General features: G+C 40.8%; 1 protein-coding gene across 1 annotated transcript in view; it reads right to left on the reverse strand.

Annotated features, from left to right (window-relative positions):
- Positions 1-19,872, reverse strand: part of KIF4A (kinesin family member 4A) — a 112,942-nt gene that overhangs the window by 48,984 nt on the left and 44,086 nt on the right. The window contains exons 10-13 of the mRNA XM_028092103.2: positions 14,419-14,480; positions 5,272-5,404; positions 3,475-3,533; positions 3,264-3,369 (exon numbers count right to left, since the gene is read on the reverse strand). Of these exons, the coding sequence (XP_027947904.1) occupies positions 3,264-3,369; positions 3,475-3,533; positions 5,272-5,404; positions 14,419-14,480 (360 nt within the window). The remainder of the gene's footprint in view (positions 1-3,263; positions 3,370-3,474; positions 3,534-5,271; positions 5,405-14,418; positions 14,481-19,872) is intronic.

The raw sequence follows: 19,872 nt of genomic DNA on the forward strand, positions 1-19,872 counted from the left end.
CGATATACTATACGTTAATGGTTACCCTTTCTTCCCTCCCATATTCTTGGTTTCAGTAAATGGACTACTTACAGACCTATCCTAGATTAGTAAAGCCTGTAACACCGGCTTTTGGAGACTTTTTTCTAGTACCTTCCAGAGGGTCAGGATCAAAGTAGATGGGTTAATCTTTGAAGAAGACACGTTACTGTGGGTTTACCTTTTGGTCTGTGGCCCAATAAAATTTTATAATGCGAAAGTTTAAGCTTTGGTGACATGTTCTACATGAACATGGTAGGATTCTGTCTTCATAATCCTAAATATAAATACGTAACAATAGGATTTATTTCAATCTAACTCTCTCTCTCTCTCTCTCTTTCTAAGGCTGCAATGGAGAACCTCTCGTAAGGTAAAAATACATGATTTGCTGAGGGCGATGGTCAGGGAAAGAAAGCTAGGGTACATTGAGCTATATTAACCAGCAATACCTTCCCATATGAATTTCGCACTTGGAGGCTGTAGGCAATACCATTACTGGGCATGCAAAATGCTTTTTATGGAACTGGTCTTAGAGGAGGGGGTAAAAGCAGCGACAACAAAATTTGATTTTGTGGGAACTGAAAGGACTGCATGAATTTCCTCATAGGTGACTGCAGCAAGGAGGTTTGTTTGAATTGTATTTTAAAGGAAGAAATGGTACAGTTTAGTGCTTAAAGCCCCAGGAGGAAGATTCGGGAACAACGGCTGCCTTCATCACTGAAAAGGGAGTGTTCACCCGTCACTTAAAATAAAAATAGTTTTAATCCAGAACGAAGGGCACAAGCACTTACATTTGAAACATTTTGCTTTCACTGTAGTGAGTCTTAATAAAAGCCACAGGATACATTGTTGTGTATTTCCAAAAAATATATAGCTGGGAGGGTCCCAAACAATAGACATGGAGAACTCTGATTCAAGAGTCCAGCAGGAGCCCTGGGCCAAAGGGTTTACTCGGCCTAACTGTGACAGTGGAGGGAAGCCAGGGACTTTATCAGCTTGTGGCAATCTTTGGTACCTTTGTGCTTCATGCGTCAAGTGAATGTTAGTGGCAGAATTCAGCGATTCTACAGAGTTCCTCTGAGTCAGCCACCACTAGCAACTTCCTCTAGAGGCACACCAGGCACCAGTCATATCAGCAGATCCTCACCGCGGATATGCCTTCTCTTCTGTTAACAACTTGTTTCCATGGGTTTCCTTCATCATTCCCACGTGATTCGAAGCCCCAGAAACGAGGTGGTGGGAAATCCTCTAAGATCGGTGTGGCGGCCATGAACAACGGTGGCCTGGGTCACTCTTTTGGGATCATATAAGCTTTAGCTCCAGTACGGTCCCACAGCCTAGATTATCTTAATTCCGAGGCAGCTCACACAAAGTGTTCATACATCAGATGTTTCAGCTATATTTAAGTGGAGTTATCGATGGTGAAATTTCACCTTGTGATAGCCATTCTCTGGCGTACACTCCATAATTTAGCCACAATGAAGTCCTTATCATGTTCTAAACTTTCATCCCTTTTCACTTTGGCATATACCTTTTTCTTTACATAGATTGTCTTTTTCCCTTTGTGGGACAAATTTCTATTCATTTTTTAGAGCCCAGTTTCTTCTGTACTGACTTCTTCAATTTTCTAGGCTGTTAATCACCCTTTGCTCATATTGCTAATGTAAGAGGATTAAAACAGAGAGAGGATTCTTAGTTTTCCTTGCCTCCTTTCCCCCTTCTTTGCCACCTCTCCCACTTGTGCACCTTAACCAACGAACAAACTACAAGGCTTGCGAGAATGACCCTTGAAAATATTTGGACAGTTAGCAGGATGGGGTTGCACCAATGTTCTTAATTTAAGCAAGAGGCACGAAAACTGGAAGAGCCTCCAACCAAAAGTTTCATGGCAATTACCCAGAACTGCTACCTGCGCCAAACCACAAGGTGGTTTGGCTCTCTTCTCACCCTACACAACTCCAGTCTGGCTTTGACTCAGGGAGTTACCTGGAGTTCAGGAGCTCCCTGAGTGCCTCGGCTGAATAATGCCTTCAGCCTCTTTTGGAGCCACTTAAACTATTTTCTTTTGATAGTAATACAGTACTTAGCAAGGTCACACAGTTAGTGAGTGGCAGAACTGGCTTCCAACCAGGGTCTGTCTGGCTCTGGAGCCCAGGTTCTCAACTGCTGTGGTCTGGGTGTTGGACAAATGAGCTGTCATCTCGGACTGCTTGGAACAGTTTTGTACAGTATTACTTGTTCTAAAACACTGCTTTCTAGTCTTTTGGGGAGTTTACTCTAATTTATTGGCACTCATCCTAACTCTTCCTCCCACAAGACTGCATGGTATTTTTTTAATTTACTCTTTCAGAGTAAAATGCAGGTGTAGATGATTCTGTGATACCATTTTGACAAGTCTAGGAAACACTGGGCAAGCCCTGAGATGAAGAATCACTGTTCTGGTAAAGTTAAAGCCTCTCCCCAAGAGCTAGAAATTACCACCAGTCATTTACGAACATGTCACGGGTTCAGAATGATAAACAAGAGGGTATAGATGGAACAAAACCAACCATAACCCCTTAACCAACCATCGTCCCTTAACATAACATGATTTCAACTTCAAAAAAAAAAAAGTATATATGCCTAAGGGCTAAAATAGAGAAGGAACACCAACAATAAAAGGTCTTTAGAGTGGTAGGATTCTAAGAACTTTTCCTCTGGGAAAAACAAGAAATACCCGCCGCCCAACCCCCTCCCTCCCACACTACTACTATTGTAGTTCTAAAAATAAATAAAGATGGAAACTTCTAGAATGATCATTCAAACTAATTTGTTACTGGTTAGAAAGGAGAGCCATGGTATTCCCTGGTTGCTCTGAGTTATCTGTCAGAAGAACCCAGCATGTTTAAAATTGAGTGGCACAAGGCCTCTTGTTAAGCTATAAGCTAGCCTACACTGAAGGGACAGCAAGTCAATGACTGCTGCCCGGGCTACCAGGCAATTTTGCAACTGCTCTGTTGCTGTGTCCAGCATTTGATTCAAGCACTGAAATATGAATGTGCCATTGCATATGTAACCTGTGAGTGTCTTGATTTAACGAATTCAGTATTCAGATCATATCCAATGATCCATGATCTCCGTCCTCAAACGGCTCACAATCTAGTTTGTTCGGCAAAAGGCAGAGTTAGATATGTTTATATGCAGCAAGAGAGACAAACGAAAGCAGTTAAGTCTATTTACAATGTCACCCCCCCACCTTGGCTTACCGATAGCTGGGTTATCACTTGCTGCAGGTTACGAATTATCTCTATGTTTTCTTTTAATTCCTGGTCTTCCAAAGTTTCCGCTAACTTTTGAAGATCCACTTTGAGGCTGAAAATTCAAACAAAGGCACCCAAAGGTTAATCATACTGCAAAGACCAGAGGATCGATGATTATACACTAAGGTCACTAACAGACATTTGGTACGAAACTTACGCTGCATGCTGCCTGAGTTCCTCTAGCTTGGCGTTCATCTTTTCATTCGCTTGTTCTGTCTGCAACAGAGACCCAGGAGATCATCAGTGATGATGCCTGACAGCTTCACCTAATTATGCCCTCTCTCCTACCCCTAATGCCTGACAGCTTCACCTAATTATGCCCTCTCTCCTACCCCTAAAGGTAGAGAGGTTGCCTCCTTTGCTGTAATCGAGGTTTTAGTGGGCTTTGGTGATTTAGTAAGAAATGGTATTTTTTTTTTTTAACAGAGTCATGGAAATTAGCCCTTCAGTCAACATGAACTACTAAAAGTAGCATCCAAGCAGCTGGGTCTTATGCTTGCCATGAAGCTCAGACTATGGTGTGGAGTGTGAAGCCTTAATTCCATATAGAATTTTGCAACTGGGGGAAAAAGCAATACTTCCTAGCATGCCACTCACTGCTGTTTGCAAAAAACCCACTTACTTTAAACGGCCTCCTACACTATACAGTTCCCTAGCCCCAGCATAAGGGCATCGCAAAAACGTAAAAGGGCCTCACACTGAATATGAGCTGAGCTTTTTTTTCAAGTTACACTATCTGATATGGTAGGCTGGTTTTAGTAAGAGAAAGCAAGAAAAAGGGTGAGGCACAAGAATATGGCCGAGAAGAAATGGCAGAGGGAGACACATTTTGGGAAGGGTGATTGATATTTTCCATTTTATCTCACTCACAGGATCTGTAACATGCGAGATGCTGCAACAGATTTGGGAAGGACAGCTTACAGAGGACAAAAATGTTGTGCTTGTCATGACATTTTAACGGGACATCAAGCAATAAGCCTTCCCGTAGCCATTATAGCAACCTTATAAAGTTCAAGTTCAGATGGGTATGTGGCTAGAGTAACAGGTTCCGTCTGTTACGTCAGCCACACTCGCATATGTGTGAAACACAGCTTCTAGAGTTACTTCAGAGGTACAGAATGCAGCACTGGAGACAGAAAACTGTATATAAAAATCCTCCAGTTCCCATTTTCACCCTTCCAGTAGCAATGGACAATGGATATAGAATTTGGCCCCCTTTAAAGAATCTTGAAGCAGCATACGCCTCCTTGACTAGAGAGCGCACGGATGCGTGAAGGTGTGTAAATCACAGATGTTCAATTACATTTTGGTGGAAACTCATTTTTGCTTTTGGCAATAGTTGTGCAATTAAAAACTGAGTTGTATTTAGACTAGTAGAAAAATGTTAGCGGCAGAGCCAGCACGCACTGATCCGGGTTACTTTCAGACAGGTAGTAGGATACAGAACTGGAGTAATCAGTTACGTAGTGATCCACTATTTGGAAATTAACCATATGTGAAAGGAATTAACATTAATTTCCCAGCTGTTATATCTCACCATGGCACCTGTTAGGACAGAATACGAAATATGACAACATTGGGGGAAAGGAGGTACAGAAGACCTAAAATCTTACTGAGGGGACAGTTACTTGATATTACGGATAAAGATTAGGCAGGACTTTAGGTGACAGAAGGACCTGGTTCTTTCCTCTCTGGTATTTTAGAACAAATCTACTTTAAAATGAGATCCATGTGGATTCTCTGTGGTGGATTTTATACGATTCTTTTAACTTTTCTGTATGTTTGATTATAAGCCCATGTGTTTACCCTGGAGAGGCTCCATGGCGGATATGGTGATATTAATCCATTCCTTTCCACATAACTCGTCTCTCATAATGAGAAGCATGTTAAATATTTCAGAAACCAAAGCTAGTAAACGTCCAGATTACTAGTGGTTCAGTTGTGGGGGCCTCACCAAAATGATCCTCTCCAACATCTGGGCTGTCTGACCAGCTGCCTCGCTCAGACCACGACTTAATTTTTCATTCTCCTCTACCAGGGACTGATTCTTCTCCATCAGGGACTGTAGACTTTCTGATGGTTCCACACTAAAACAAAGAAACAGACCTGTTAATAACACCGATATCAGAGGTGGATAAAAATAGATCCCATAGACCTTTTAGGTGTGTGTGTGGGGGGTTTGGTTTAAAATTAGCCCCCAAGGGGCGCCTGGGTGGCTCAATTGTTAAGCATCTGCCTTAGGCTCAGGTCATGATCCCAGGGCCCTGGGATCGAGCCCTGCATCGGGCTCCCTGCTCAGCGGGAAGCCTGCTTCTCCCTCTCCCACTCATCGTGCTTGTGTTCCCTCTCTCGCTGTGTCTCTCTCTGTCAAATAAATAAATAAAATCTTTAAAAAATAATAAAATAAAATAAAATTAACCCTCAAAAGCCTGGAAAAAAGTGTGTCCATTCCAATTCCAGTCAGGTTGTATACTGAATGAATAAGAAACATATGCCTGAAATACTTTGAATTAATGGTTTGCAGGAAGGTAATAATTCAGAGCCAGCCATGGTGCAACAGAAATGACTAACCTCTACCCTTAGCTCTTAGTTTAAGATCTATTTGTACCATGTAGCTAAGAAGTGAAGCCTAAGCAAAATAAGTCAATCAGAGAAAGACAATTATCATATGATCTCATTCATATGTGGAATTTAAGAAACAAAACAGATGAACATAGGGGAGGGGAGAGAAAAATAAAGCAAGTTGAAATCAGAGAGGGAGACAAACCGTAAGAGTCTCTTAACTCTAGGAAACAAACTGAGGGTTGCTGGAGGGGAGGGGGTGGGGGGATGGGGTAACTGGGTGATACACTCTATGTTAATTGAATTTAAATAAAAAACACAAACAAAAGAAGTGAAGGCTAACTGTAGCTAAGATACAAGTGTCTCCCTCCTCTTCCCACTCTCAATCCCTCATTAACGATTTAGGGCAGCAAGGAAGGAAGAAGTAGGGAGGAGGCAGAAGTGACTCTGCTCAGGGCTGAAATTTAACCTCATCAATATAAAGTCAACTACCTATTTACTGAAGTTTAGGGAAACAGCAGTTAAGAAGTCAGAGAGTTGATATAATGACCAGTGGCCACTGACAACACATTTCACAATTCTCCATAAGTGTTCCCTTCTAAATGCCTGCCTTGCTTGAAACCTCTTGTTCATTTGTCTATCAATTTTCAATTGCTTAGAGTGGGTGGTGGCAACAATGGTGTCCATATTAAGCAGGAGTGGAAGGGAGGAACAGAAATAGCTTGAAGGAATACATATAGATAAGAAACTTTGGAACTTAGGCAGATTACTTGGTATCAGTTCCAGGCTAATGGAAAAGACCAACAAGATGGACAGTTTTGGTTTGTTCGTTTTTTTTGGAATCCACTGGGATTCGTTGTTCAAAAGACTGGAAAATAGGACTGGTGAAAAAAGATCAGAAGAAATATGAAGATTTGGATCTGAAGGAGCCTGAAGGGAAAAATGAATAGTTGTCAAGGCTATAATAAAGAGAAAAAAGGACAGGGAACAGCTGTTCTCAATCTCAATAAAGAAGCGAAAAGGAGGGGCGCCTGGGTGGCTCAGTCGTTAAGCGTCTGCCTTCGGCTCAGGTCATGATCCCAGGGTCCTGGGATCGAGCCCCGCATCAGGCTCCCTGCTCCGCGGGAAGCCTGCTTCTCCCTCTCCCTCTCCCACTCCCCCAGCTTGTGTTCCTGCTCTCGCTCTCTCTCTCTGTGTCAAATAAATAAATAAAATCTTAAAAAAAAAAAGAATCGAAAAGGATTTCAGGAATAGATGCCCTCTCACCCAGCTTAAGACCTCCAGGAATTCTTAACAGAAAATCTTAGCATGCTCTTTATCATGAAGTTAATAGCAAGGCCACACCATAGGGTCTAATGTTATACTACTGAGAATTTACTAAGACTCTTTTTAAAAATTATTTTTAATTAAAATTTTTTTTCTTAAAGATTTTTATTTGTTTATGTGAGAGAGAGAGAGAGCGCGCACGCAAGTGCACAAGCAGGGGGCTGAGTGCAGAGCCTATACGGGGCCCGATCTCACCACCCCAAAATCATGACCTGAGCTGAAATCAAGAGTGGAACACTCACTGACTGAGCCACCCAGGCGTCCTGAGAATTTAAGACTCTTATGAAAGAATGTTCAGTTAAAATGTGGATTATAAAGATAAAACTATTGGCAAATTTGGTGTTCTTTTAGATTGCTCTGATATTTTCTTATTGTTATTAAGCTGAAAACTTCCATGCATCATTTATGTAAGTTGACAAGCTCCAAAGTAATGATACTTTTAACTCAATAGTTTTTTCTCCTAAAAATTTCCAAGGTTTCTCTAAATGGGGGGGAAACACAATGGAAAACCAGTGTTTCCTCTTTTGCAGACTATTTAATTGTCAATGCTTGGAATTCAAGTCAGCTGAGCATGTGCAAATTGATTAATGCTCACAGAAAATCAATGCAAAATCTTCCATGACACACATTCAAAAAGAAAAGAATATAATCGTAGGACAAAAAGCAAAAAAAAAAAAAATCCATTCATATGGACTGTACATTTTGTAAAAAGCCTTTATGAGATGTCTCTTTTTTTATTTGAGAAAGTGAGCGAGAGAGCATGAGCAGGGGGAGGGGCAGAGGGAGAGGGAGAAGCAGACTCCCCGCTGAGGAGGGAGCCCGATGTGGGACTCGATTCCAGGACCCTGGGATCATGACCTGAGCAGGTCATGCAGGTCAAGCAGGCAGATGCTTAACCGACTGGGCCACCCAGGCACCCTGAAATGTCTCTTAAAATATACATTTTTGAGAAAAGAAGTAACATCTTTATTTCTCTGTAAAATGTTGAACAGCTGAGTTCACTGTTTGATTCATCAACTGTTTCTTAGAATCTATCTTTGTGTAGCTGAAACTATATCCTGTAGTATATTCTTGGTGGTTGGAAGTCTGGAATAGTTTTCATTAGTCTTGTGTTCATTAGTCTTGTCTTACATAAAACAGGTCTGTGCTAAACTGAAAGGAAAGGAAAATGGGTCAGTTGCTTCTAAACTGGTTAAACCGGGGGCACCTGGGTGACTCAGTTAAGTGACTTGATTTCAGCTCAGGTCATGATCTCAGGGTTGTGAAATTGAGCCCCGCATTGGGCTCTGCACTCAGTGGGGAGTCTGCTGGAGATTCTCTTTCCCTCTCCCTTTGCCCCTCCCCCTGCTTGTGCTCTCTCTCTCTCTCTCTCTCTCTCTCAATAAATAGTCTTAAAAAAGTGAAATAAAGTGGTTGAACTAAATTAGGTCTTTAAGAGATCCTTTAAGAGATCCCAGCTTTCCTCAGTTTCTTTATCCAACATTCTTAAATTATTATCAGGAAACCAAGATTAAATTACCCAAAGAGGGAAATTACAAAGAGAAGGGTGGTCAACTTTGGGTGATAAAATTATGGCAGTTTTAAGATTTATTCTTTATACTTTTCTAAATGTTCTCCAAGAAGCAATGTACCCCTTTAAAATGAGAAAAAAAAGATTAAGAGTTATTGAAAATAAGGATATTAAAAGAACATAAGCTCACACATACACAAGAATAAACTCCAAATGAAAACATGAAATGTAAAAAATAAAACCAACATAAGTTCTAGAAGGAAACATGGGCAAATGCCTCTTTAACCTTGGTGTAGGGAAGGGCATTCTAATTATGAATCAAAATCCAGAAGCATGAGGAGGATGTAAACACCAGAGCCACTGTGGAAAACAGTTTGGCAGTTTCTTGAGAAGTTAAACATGCGACCCAGCAATTCTACTTTTAGATATCTGCCCAATATAAAAGATATGTCCATATAAAAACTTGCAAGTAAATGTTCATAACAGCAAAATTCATAATAGCTGAAAAGTTGAAACAACTCAAAAGTCCATCAACAGGCCAATAGGTAGACAAAACATGGGTTATCCAGACAGTGGAATACTACCGAGGAATAAAAAAGACATGAAGTAATTATACATGCTATAACATGGATGAATCTGAAAAATGTTATAGGTGAGAGGTGAGCATAGCATGTTTAGAGAAGTTGAATCACTATGTTGTACATCTGAAACTAATGTAATATTGTGTGTCATCTATCCTCAAAAAAATAAGAGATGTAGTCTATATACACAATGGAATATTACTCAGCCATAAAAAAGAATGAAATCTTGCCATTTGCAATGACATGGATAAAGCCAGAGGGCATAATGTTAAGTGAAATAAGTCAGACAAAGACAAATACCACTGCTTTCATTTATATGTGGCATCTAAAAAACAAAATAAAACAAACAGAAAGCAGAAACAGACCCACAAATACACAGAACAAACTGTGGTTGCCAGAGTGGGGGCGGGGGGGGGGCGAGAGGATGAGTGAAATAGGTGAAGGGAATTAAGAGGCACAAACTATTCCACCTCTGGGTCTATACCCAAAAGAATTGAAATCAGGGTCTTAAAGCATTCATGGCAGCATTATTCTCTATAACCAAAGGACGGAAGCAACCTATGTCCCCTGACAGATGAATGGATACACAACATGTGGTATACATGTACAATGGGATATTATTCAGCCTTTAAAAGAAAGGGATGTATGGTGATTAACATAATAATAAAAAAATTTTTAAATAAAAGGGAATTTTTTTTTAAAGATTTTATTTATTTATTTGACAGAGAGAGAGAGCGAGAGAGGGAACACAAGCAGGGGGAGTGAGAGAGGGAGAAGCAGGCTTCCCGCCGAGCAGGGAGCCTGATGCGGGGCTCGATCCCAGGACCCTGAGATCATGACCTGAGCCGAAGGCAGACGCTTAATGACTGAGCCACCCAGGCGCCCCAAAAGAAAAGGAATTCTGACACGTGCTACAACATGGATGAAACTTGAGGATATTATACTAAGTGAAACAAGACAGTCACGAAAGGACAAATACTGTATGATTTCACTTATATGAGATGCTTAAAATAACTAAATGAAAGTAGAAGGGTGATTGCCAAGACTGAGGGGAGAGGGGTAACTGGGGTGTTATTGTTTAACAGGTACAGACTTTCAGTTTTGCAAAATGAAAAAAGTTTTAGATGATAGATAGATGGTGGTGATGGCTGTACAGTACTGTGAATGTACTTAACGCCACTGAACTGTATACTTGAAAATGGTTAAAATGGTGAATTTTATTTTATGTATATTTTACCACATTTTTTTCAAAAGGTCCCAAGGATCAAAAAACCTGATAGAAAAATGGGACATATGAACAGATAATTCATCAGAAAGAGATAAAAGTGGCCCTGAGACATATGGAAAAAAAAAGCTCAGATCTGCTCATAATTAAAGAAATGAAAATTAAAACAAGATATTGAGATAGCATGTGTCACCTATCAGACTGGCAAAAAACTGAAGAGGTACGACAACACATTCCACTGGTGAGTCTCCAGGGAAACAAGCGCTCTCATACATTGCTGTTGGGAATGCAAATTGGTATAGCCCATAATCTGGAAGGGAATATGGCAATATGGCAATATCCAACAAAATCACACATGCACTTACCTTTTGCCTCAGCAATCCCATTTCTAGACATCTACCCTGAAGATAAATCACTGATAATATGAAAACTGAATAACACAAGGTTATTCATTGCAATGTGTTTGTAATTACAAAATACTGGAAACATATCCACGGCCATACCACCCTGAACGTGCCCTATCTCGTCAAAATACTGGAAACAACCTAAATGCCCCTATATAGGAAAGCTGTTGAATTAATGTTTGGCACATGTACACTAACAAGAGTACCATGCAGCTATAAAACAGAATGAGGAAGACATCTAAGAACTGGTAAGAAATGATTTCCAGGAAATGCTGAGAAGAGGAAAGCCACAAAGACTATCTGTAGTATACCACCATTCATATAAGAAGAGGATATGAAAAAATATAGAAGTATATGCTCATTTGTACAGGAGAAATACAGGAAGGCTACGCCAGAAACTGAAGAGAATGGTTAAATATGGAGGAGGGAGAAAAGTGGTAGAAATAAGGGTACAATGGGGATAGGGTGGCAGGGACGAAGAGGGAATGACATTTCATCGAATATTTTTTTTAAAGATTTTATTTATTTGACAGAGAGAGAAACAGTGAGAGTGGGAACACAAGCAGGGGGGGTGGGAGAGGGAGAAGCAGGCTTCCCGCCAAGCAGGGATCCCGATGCGGGGCTCGATCCCACGACCAACCTGAGACGAAGGCAGACGCTTAATGACTGAGCCACCCAGGCACCCCCGAATATTTTTTTTTTAAATATTGTGGTAAAAAACATGTAACAAAATTTACCATCCTCACCGTTTTTTAAGTGTACATACAGTTCAGTAGACTTAAGTATATTCACATTATTGTGCACTGGATCTCCAGAACTCTTTCATCTTGCAAATCTGAAACTTTGTACCCATTCAACAATTCCCTCCCTGTTGCCACCCCCACCCCAGTCTATTCTTTCACAGTTTTCTGCCATTGCTTTTATTTCTACACTGTTCTTTATGTTCACCTATATGGACATAGACCTTTGCCTATGTTTTCCTCTAGTTCTTTTGTGGCTTTTTCTTTTTTTAAAAAAAATGTGTAAAAACATATAAAACTGGGGCACCTGGGTGGTTCAAACAGTTAAGCATCTGACTTTTGGTTTCAGCTCTGGTCATGATCTCAGGGTCGTGAGATCGAGCCCTGATTCAGGCTCTGTGCTCAGCGGGGAGTCTGCTTGAGATTCCTTCCTTCTCCCTCTGTGCCCACTACTCACACATGCTTTCTCTCTCTCTAAAATAAATAAATGAATCTTTAAAAACAACATATAAAACTGTCTTAACCACTGTTAAGTGTACAGTTGAGTAGTGTTAAGTATATTTACATTGTTGTAAAACAGATCTCTAGAACTTTTATCTGGTAAAACTGAAACCTTATACCCATTAACAACAACTCCCTTTTTGCCCCTCCCCTCCCCAGCCCCGGCGCACCACCATTCTAGTTTCTGTTTCTATGAATTTGACTCCTTTAAGTATCTCATATAGGTGGAATCATACAGTATTTTTTTGTGGCTGACTTATTTCACTTAGCATAATGTCTTCAAGTTTCATTCATACTGTAACATGTAATAAAATTTCCTTCCTTTTTAAGGCTGAATAATATTCCACCACACACACACACACACACACACACACACACACACACACACACACACCCCATATTTGCTTTATCCATTCATCCACTGATGGACATTTGTGTTGCTTCTACTTCCTGGCTATTGGGAATAGTTCTGCTATGAACATGGGTGTGCAGATATTTCTTTAAGACCCTGCTTTCAATTGTTTTGGCTATATACCCAGAAGTGGGATTGCTGGATCATGTGGTAGTTCTATTTTTAACTTTCTGAGGAACCTCCATACTGTTTTCCATAAGCAGTTATACTATTTTACAATCCTTCCGGCAGTGTACAAAGCTTCTAATTTTTCCACATCCTTGCCAACATTTGTTATTCAGTTTTTTTTAAAGGTTTTCTTTTATTTGAGAGAGAAAGAGCGCATGAGCAGGGGGAGGAGCAGAGGGAGAAGCAGACTCCCGGCTGAGCAGGGAGCCAGACGTGGGGCTCAATCCCAGGACCCTGAGCCAAAGGCAGACGCTTAACCAACTGAGCCACCCAGGCGCCCCTCAGTTTTTTTTATATTAGCCATCCTAATGGGTGTATGGTGATATTTCATTGTGGTTTTGATTTGCATTTCACTGCTATTTCTTTTTGTAGAACTCTGACTCTTAGAGCATCATAATATTTCATATACCCTTCACATACCCGAAACATAAACAAACAATTAAAACCAACCAAGTTGTAGGGGGAACCCTAAAATGGAATACAAACAGTAACTGTGGGAACCAGTATCTTGCCTGGATACTCTAAGCCTAAAGACAAAAAGAACTGTACATAAATGCTGTAATCTAGTTCATAAAAGTATGGGCTAGCAATTCTGAAACTATGTGTATACTGGAACTGAACAAGTCAATAGATTGCAGATGATGAGAGCTGGTTTCTCACTGTTGGAAAAAGGAGTTATAAATAAGGGGAGAAGGAAGGCTAAAATGAACTCTGTAGTGTTGGACTGGAATCAGAGGTATCAGTATAAAATCATGGCCTTTATTATATATACAGATGGATATAAAAATATATATGTGAGTGTATGTGTGCATTACTAGACATACGGATATTTCCTAGCTCTACCCACTGAGAGGGCCTCAGGGACACCCTAGCAACAATGAGCACACCTAGCACCCAGATTGCGTTTCTAAACACTATTTTCCAATAAAAAAAAAAAAAAATCAGGGCTCTTTGGAGATATGGTTGATTCTAGAACTGGGGCAAGAAAAATACAAGATTGGTGTGAAACATCTCCTGAAAATGCTTAAAAACTAGAGGGTGGGGGAGCCCGGGTAGCTCAGTTGGTTGAGTAGCAGACTCTGGATTTTGGTTTGGGTCATGATCTCAGGGTCCTGGGATTGAGCCCCACGTGGGGGATCCGCACTTGGCAAGGAGTCTGCTTGAGGATTCCCTCTCCCTCTCTGTCTACCCCTGACCCTCCCCTACTCATGCTCTCTCTCTCTCTAGAATGGATGAACAAATCTTAAAAACAAAAAAAAAAAAACAAAACTAGAGGGTGTATTAAAGAACATAAGAACCACCCTGAGAGAGCTCCTACTGGACAAAGCAAGAACACTTTGAGCAATAAAACAAATACTAATAGTATTGGATGTTAACCGATAGAATAAAATAAATATCCATGTGTCTATATGGATATAAATAAATAATCAAATAAATGGGAGAGAAGAAGCAGCTCTTCCTCACAGCAGAATTCCAATGAATGAAGTTCTGAGGCCAGAACCCATGTTCTTTCTATCACATCAGGCTGCCTCAAAGCTAACTAGCAAGTTTGACAAGGTCCCTAACTTGATACCAAGTGCTACCAGAAACTTGAGTATATCAGGGGAAAACAACCATCAGGAGAAATGGCCTCTGCTAGAATATACATTTAAAATTAATCTATGACTCTTACTTTATAGACCCAGGCAGGGTACCTCCATGGGCTTGTAGCAACAATACTTGTAGCTGTTGTACCTGGGAAAAGCAAAGAAAAATAGTCAGCTAATCACCAATCAAAAGCTACTTATCCCTTATCAGCTAAATTACTACAATTAGCCATACAGTACTTGATACCTATGAAATTGAAAGCATATCTTAGGCATTACAGAGAGCATCAGGGTTGATGATTCAATGACAAAAGTCCAAACAGCACTATATGAATGACTAGTACTTAGAAGAGGAGTTGTCCCTTTTACCCAAGCATCTTAATGACTTTTTATTGAGCATCTATTTTTTAAAAACCAAACTCAGCACGGGGCTAGGTAATGTGTGGGGGGGATATGAGAATAAACTCTCGTGTTTTATTCTCAAGTTTACAATCTAGTTGACAAAGACAAGCCTACGGCTTGAAATGGTAAGAAACAATACAAGAGAGAAGATGCTAATTCATAAAGTACAGTTAAGTACTCTAGGGTTCTGAGAAGAAGCAAAGTAATGAAAATTCCAAAACAGTCAAAAGGAGGCTTCCTGTGGCTGGATGTTAAACTGGAGTGCATGCACAATGATCTTCTCCCATTCCCTCCTATGGCAAAGGAGGAACTGTTCTGCCTCCTATGACCAGTCTCGCTGCTTACGCTTTGGATCCCAACTCTTCTTGCCTCCTCATGAATCATACTTTGTTATCCCTTCTCTCTTCTATATCTTCGACTTCTCCCTTTCTATAGGATCCTTTCTATTAAGATTAAAACATGTTCAGGGCGCCTGGGTGGCTCAGTAGGTTAAGCGTCTGCCTTCGGCTCAGGTCATGATCTCAGGGCCCTGGGATCCAGTCCGTTGTCAGGCTCCCTGCTCAGTGGAGGAGTCTGCTTCTCCCTCTCCCTCTGCCCCTCCCCCCGGCTCATGTGCGCACGCTCTCTTTCTCTAATAAAAATTAAAAAAAAAAAAGATTAAAACACGTTGAAGTCTCTCCCATCTTAAAACAAAGCAAAAGCACCTTTCTCAATCCCACTACCGATCTTTTTTTAAATTTTATTTTATTATGTTATGTTAATCACCATACATTACATCATTAGTTTTTGATGTAGTGTTCCATGATTCATTGTTTGTGCATAACACCCAGTGCTCCATGCAGAATGTGCCCTCCTTAATACCCATCACCAGGCTAACCCATCCCCCCACCCTTCTCCCCTCTAGAACCCTCAGTTTGTTTCTCAGAGTCCACAGTCTCTTTGCCCTATTTCTCCCCTTCACAAAGATTGAGAGAACAGTCTAAACTCACTGTCTCCGTTTCCTTTTCTTCACCCCTCGCACTTGCTCCTCAGGCTCCTCTAATCTGATTTCTGCCCATAGCATTCCACTGAAATAACTCTTGCTAAGGTCACCAATGATCTGCATGTCACTATATCCTCTGGGCATTTTTCAGTCTTCATTGTACTTCACTGTTTGGTAGCATTTGGCTTACCGGACACCATACTTTCCTGCCTTTCCTTTTATTCTTCCAGCTGTTCTTCTAAGGCTCTTTCTTGGTTAACCTTTGTGCCCGCTGTCCTTTAGATGATAAACCCTCAAACCTCAGTATCAGTCTTCTTGCTTTATTGTCTCTCCTTCAAGTCTCCTCTCTGCCTGATGGTTTCAATTATCATCTATAAACTGGTGACTCCCAAATTTATCTCAAACACAAATCTTTCTGAATTTAGAGCTTCATATTTAACTATCTACTTAATATTCCCCACTTAGTTGTCTGCTATCCCAAAACCTGGCCCTTTTCTAGTGCACTCCAGGTCAGGGAACGTGCAGTTTCACATGCAGAAATTGGGGTGCCAAACCCTCATCCCCTTATCTAATCCACTGGTCATTTCTTTCCATCACCGCCACCACCACCCTAAGTCTGAGCCACCATTTATCTCTCACATGGACCACTGAGTAACTTCTTAACATCGTCTCCATGAATCTACTTTTGCTCCACTATAATCCATTTCTACACAGTAGCCAGACCATCATTTCGAAATGTAAATTATCACTGTAAATTATCACCCTGCTTATCATCAGTTTTAACACTGTCCATGAGGCCTTGATCAGGAATACTGTATTAGAATACTCTTTCCTGGCTCCCTCAGCTCTAGCCACACCGCCATTCCTTCAGTTCTTCAAATGCACTATATGCTTCCTAAATCAGGACCTTTTCAGACTTGCTATATGTCTGGCACTGTTCTAAGTGTTTTCTGTGTATTAATTCATCTAACCCTCACAAAAACCCTACGAGGCAGGTACAATTATTTCCATTTTATTTTATATATTTTTTAAAGATTTTATTTATTTATTTGACAAGGGAGATAGAAAGAGCCAGAGAGCACAAGCAGGGGGAAATGGCTGAGCAGGGAGCCCGAAGCGGGGCTTGATCGCAGGACCCTGGGATCATGACCTGAGCCGGAGACAGATGCTTAACCGTCTGAGCCACCCAGGCGTCCCAATTATTTCCATTTTATGGATAGGGTAGCTGAGGCACAGAGAACTTGGCCAGGGTACATAGCCAGTGAGTTATAAAGCCAGCATTTGAACGTGGGCAGTCTGACTGCAGTGTCAAAGCTCTTAACCACTAACTACACTTTGCCACAAATGCTTTTTCTTCTCCCAGAAAGCCTCTTCCTTCTTTTCTGCATAGATAATTCCTACTCAGTTTCTCAGATCTCAGTTCAAACATTGCTACCTCAGGGAACCCTTCTCAGCTTCGATATATAACAGAAGACCCTATTCCATAATGTCATACTAATATAGCACACTATCTCATATGTTGGTATGCTTATGTGTTTGGCATTTGCTTCTCCCACTTAGGCAGGAAGTTCCACGAAGGCAGAAACCGTGTCTGCTTTGTTCAGTAATGTATCCCAACACAGTACCTGGCACATAGTAGTGTTCAATACATATTTATTGTTGGAATGAATGAACAAATAAGTGACTAGGAAGAAGAGCACTCTTGGCAATAAAAATAGACATGAAAGAAAATGGAGGGGCAGAACTGAGTATGGTATTTTATAATTAAGATGGTACTATTAACAGGTAAATTACTTGTATTTTCTATAGTGACCCCTAGGAGGGAGGGAGGGAGGGAGACAGAGGAAGAGAAGGGAAGGGGAAGCTTTAGACTAAGTGAATAGTAGCTCTTACCACCAAGGAGGAAGGCCAGAGACGGAGTAAGCAGTACACGCTGGAAAGAGTACTATATCCTGGAAGGCAAGAAAACTTGACCCCTCCCCCAAGCCTGGGTCAATCCAACTCCCTCCCTTCTCATCTCCTCTACCAGAGCTACTGAGTTGTTACACAACAATTTATATTGATACCAGCACAAATGCATGCGCCTAGTCTGCTACCTCTTCCATTCCCATGATTTCAAGCCTCTGTGCTCTCTTCAATCCCTCTACCCTATTATCTGGTTGCTTGCTCATAGAAGATGACTTTGCCTTCTACTACACTGAGAAGGTAAAAGTTGTCAGGCTGAAAATCCCTCAATTTCCCTTCTTCTCCCTCTAAATTATTATCACTGTAGTGTTCCTATCCTGACCTCTTTTCTTCGAGTCTTGGGGACAGGTCTCCCCTCGACTGTCTAAAGCCAATCCCTCTTTATTTGTGCTCAGGATCTCAACTACTTAGAGATGGTCCCTTAGCAACTAGTCCCTATTCTCAGTTTCAGTCTCTCCCAACTGGTTCTTTCACTTGTTCAAGTCTCTTCCATATTTTTTAAAAACAAACAGACCTATATCCTTTGGCCCTTGACTACCTATAGCTTTTGCCTTCTTTCATCTTGCCTTCTCGAAAAAAAAGCCTACCAGCTTCCTTCACTTCCCTATCTAGCATTCACTGACCAGCACACAACAATCTGCTCCTGTCATTCCCCTGACCCTCTTCTCACCGAGGTCACCTTGTTGATAAAAAAAAAAAGCAAAAACAAAACAAAACAAAACCTGGGGCGCCTGGGTGGCTCGGTCGTTAAGCGTCTGCCTTCGGCTCAGGTCATGATCCCAGGGTCCTGGGATCGAGCCCCACATCAGGCTCCCTGCTCCACGGAAAGCCTGCTTCTCCCTCTCCCATTCCCCCTGCTTGTGTTCCCTCTCTTGCTGTCTCTCTCTGTCAAATAAATAAAATCTTAAAAACAAACAAACAAACCAACGGACACTTTTCAGTCCTTATCTTACTTTACACTTTATAAATTTGTACTTTTGATGGTCCTCAAAACTTTCTTCCCTTGTCTCCCATGATATCATTGCTTTTCTTCCTACCTGTTGGCTCCTTCTTAGTCTCTCTTTTTGTCTTCCTCTTTTCCTCATTCCTTAAATACTGCTGTTCCCCTAGAGTTCTGTCTTTGGCCCTCTTCTCTTCTTGGCCATTCACTCATTCAGCAAATATTTAGTGAGTACCCTGAATGTGCCATGCACTCTTTGATGTCGTCCACTCTATAATTTCAGATTCCATCTAAATGCTAATAACTCTCAAATCTGTTCAGACCTCTCTACGTTAAACCCAAATGGCCAGCTATGTTTGAACAACTGTACTTAGATGTCCCCCAATCTCTTCAAATTCAAAATGCCCCAAACTGAATCTCACTGTTTCAATTTTCCCATCTGACCTTGTTTTTCCTCCTCTATTCCCTGACTCAGTGATTGGTACTACCATTTAATCAGTTGTCCAAGCAAGAAACCCAAGAACAGCCTTGATTCTCCCTCAAATATGTTACCAAGCAAGCTCTATACATTCTACTTCCTTGGTTTTTTTTTTTTCTTTCTAATTTGCATCCTTCTCTTTATTTCTATGGCTACTGTCTTTAGTTCAGGCCATAGTTCTCACCTGGGTTATTATCATAGTAGATCTGTGGGGGATATGTTCCAAGACCCCCCTAGTACCTGAAACAGTGGCTAGTACCAAACTCTATATATACTATGCTTTTTCCTATACATACATACCTATGATAAAGTTTAATTTAGAAATTAGGCAAGTAAGAGATTGACAATAATAACTAATAATAAAATAGACCAATTATAATAATATACTGTGACTGTGGTTCCCCCTCTCTCAAAATATCTTATTGAGATACTGTCCTTAGCCTTTTTCTTGTGATGATATGAGATGATAAAAATATCTATGTGATGAGTATCTAAGTGAGGTGAATGACATAGGCATTGTGATGTAGTGTTAGGCTACTATTAACTTTCTGACAATCCGTGAGAAGGAGAATTATCTGCATCCAGACCATGGTTGACCATGGGTAACTGGAACTGTGGAAAGTGAAATCGTGGATAAGGGGGGAGGGTACTAGTGTAATTTATTTTCTTACTTCTAGTCACAACCACTTCTAATCTGCTTTCTCTACACTTGCTAGAGTGATCTTCCTAAAACACACATTTCACCATGTCACCCACTTACTTAAAATCTTTCA

The sequence above is a fragment of the Eumetopias jubatus genome, unplaced genomic scaffold, assembly GCF_037043125.1.
Source record: "Eumetopias jubatus isolate StellerSeaLion01/CBP00866 unplaced genomic scaffold, mEumJub1_p1.0 scaffold_11, whole genome shotgun sequence".
In the NCBI taxonomy this organism is placed as follows: domain Eukaryota; kingdom Metazoa; phylum Chordata; class Mammalia; order Carnivora; family Otariidae; genus Eumetopias; species Eumetopias jubatus.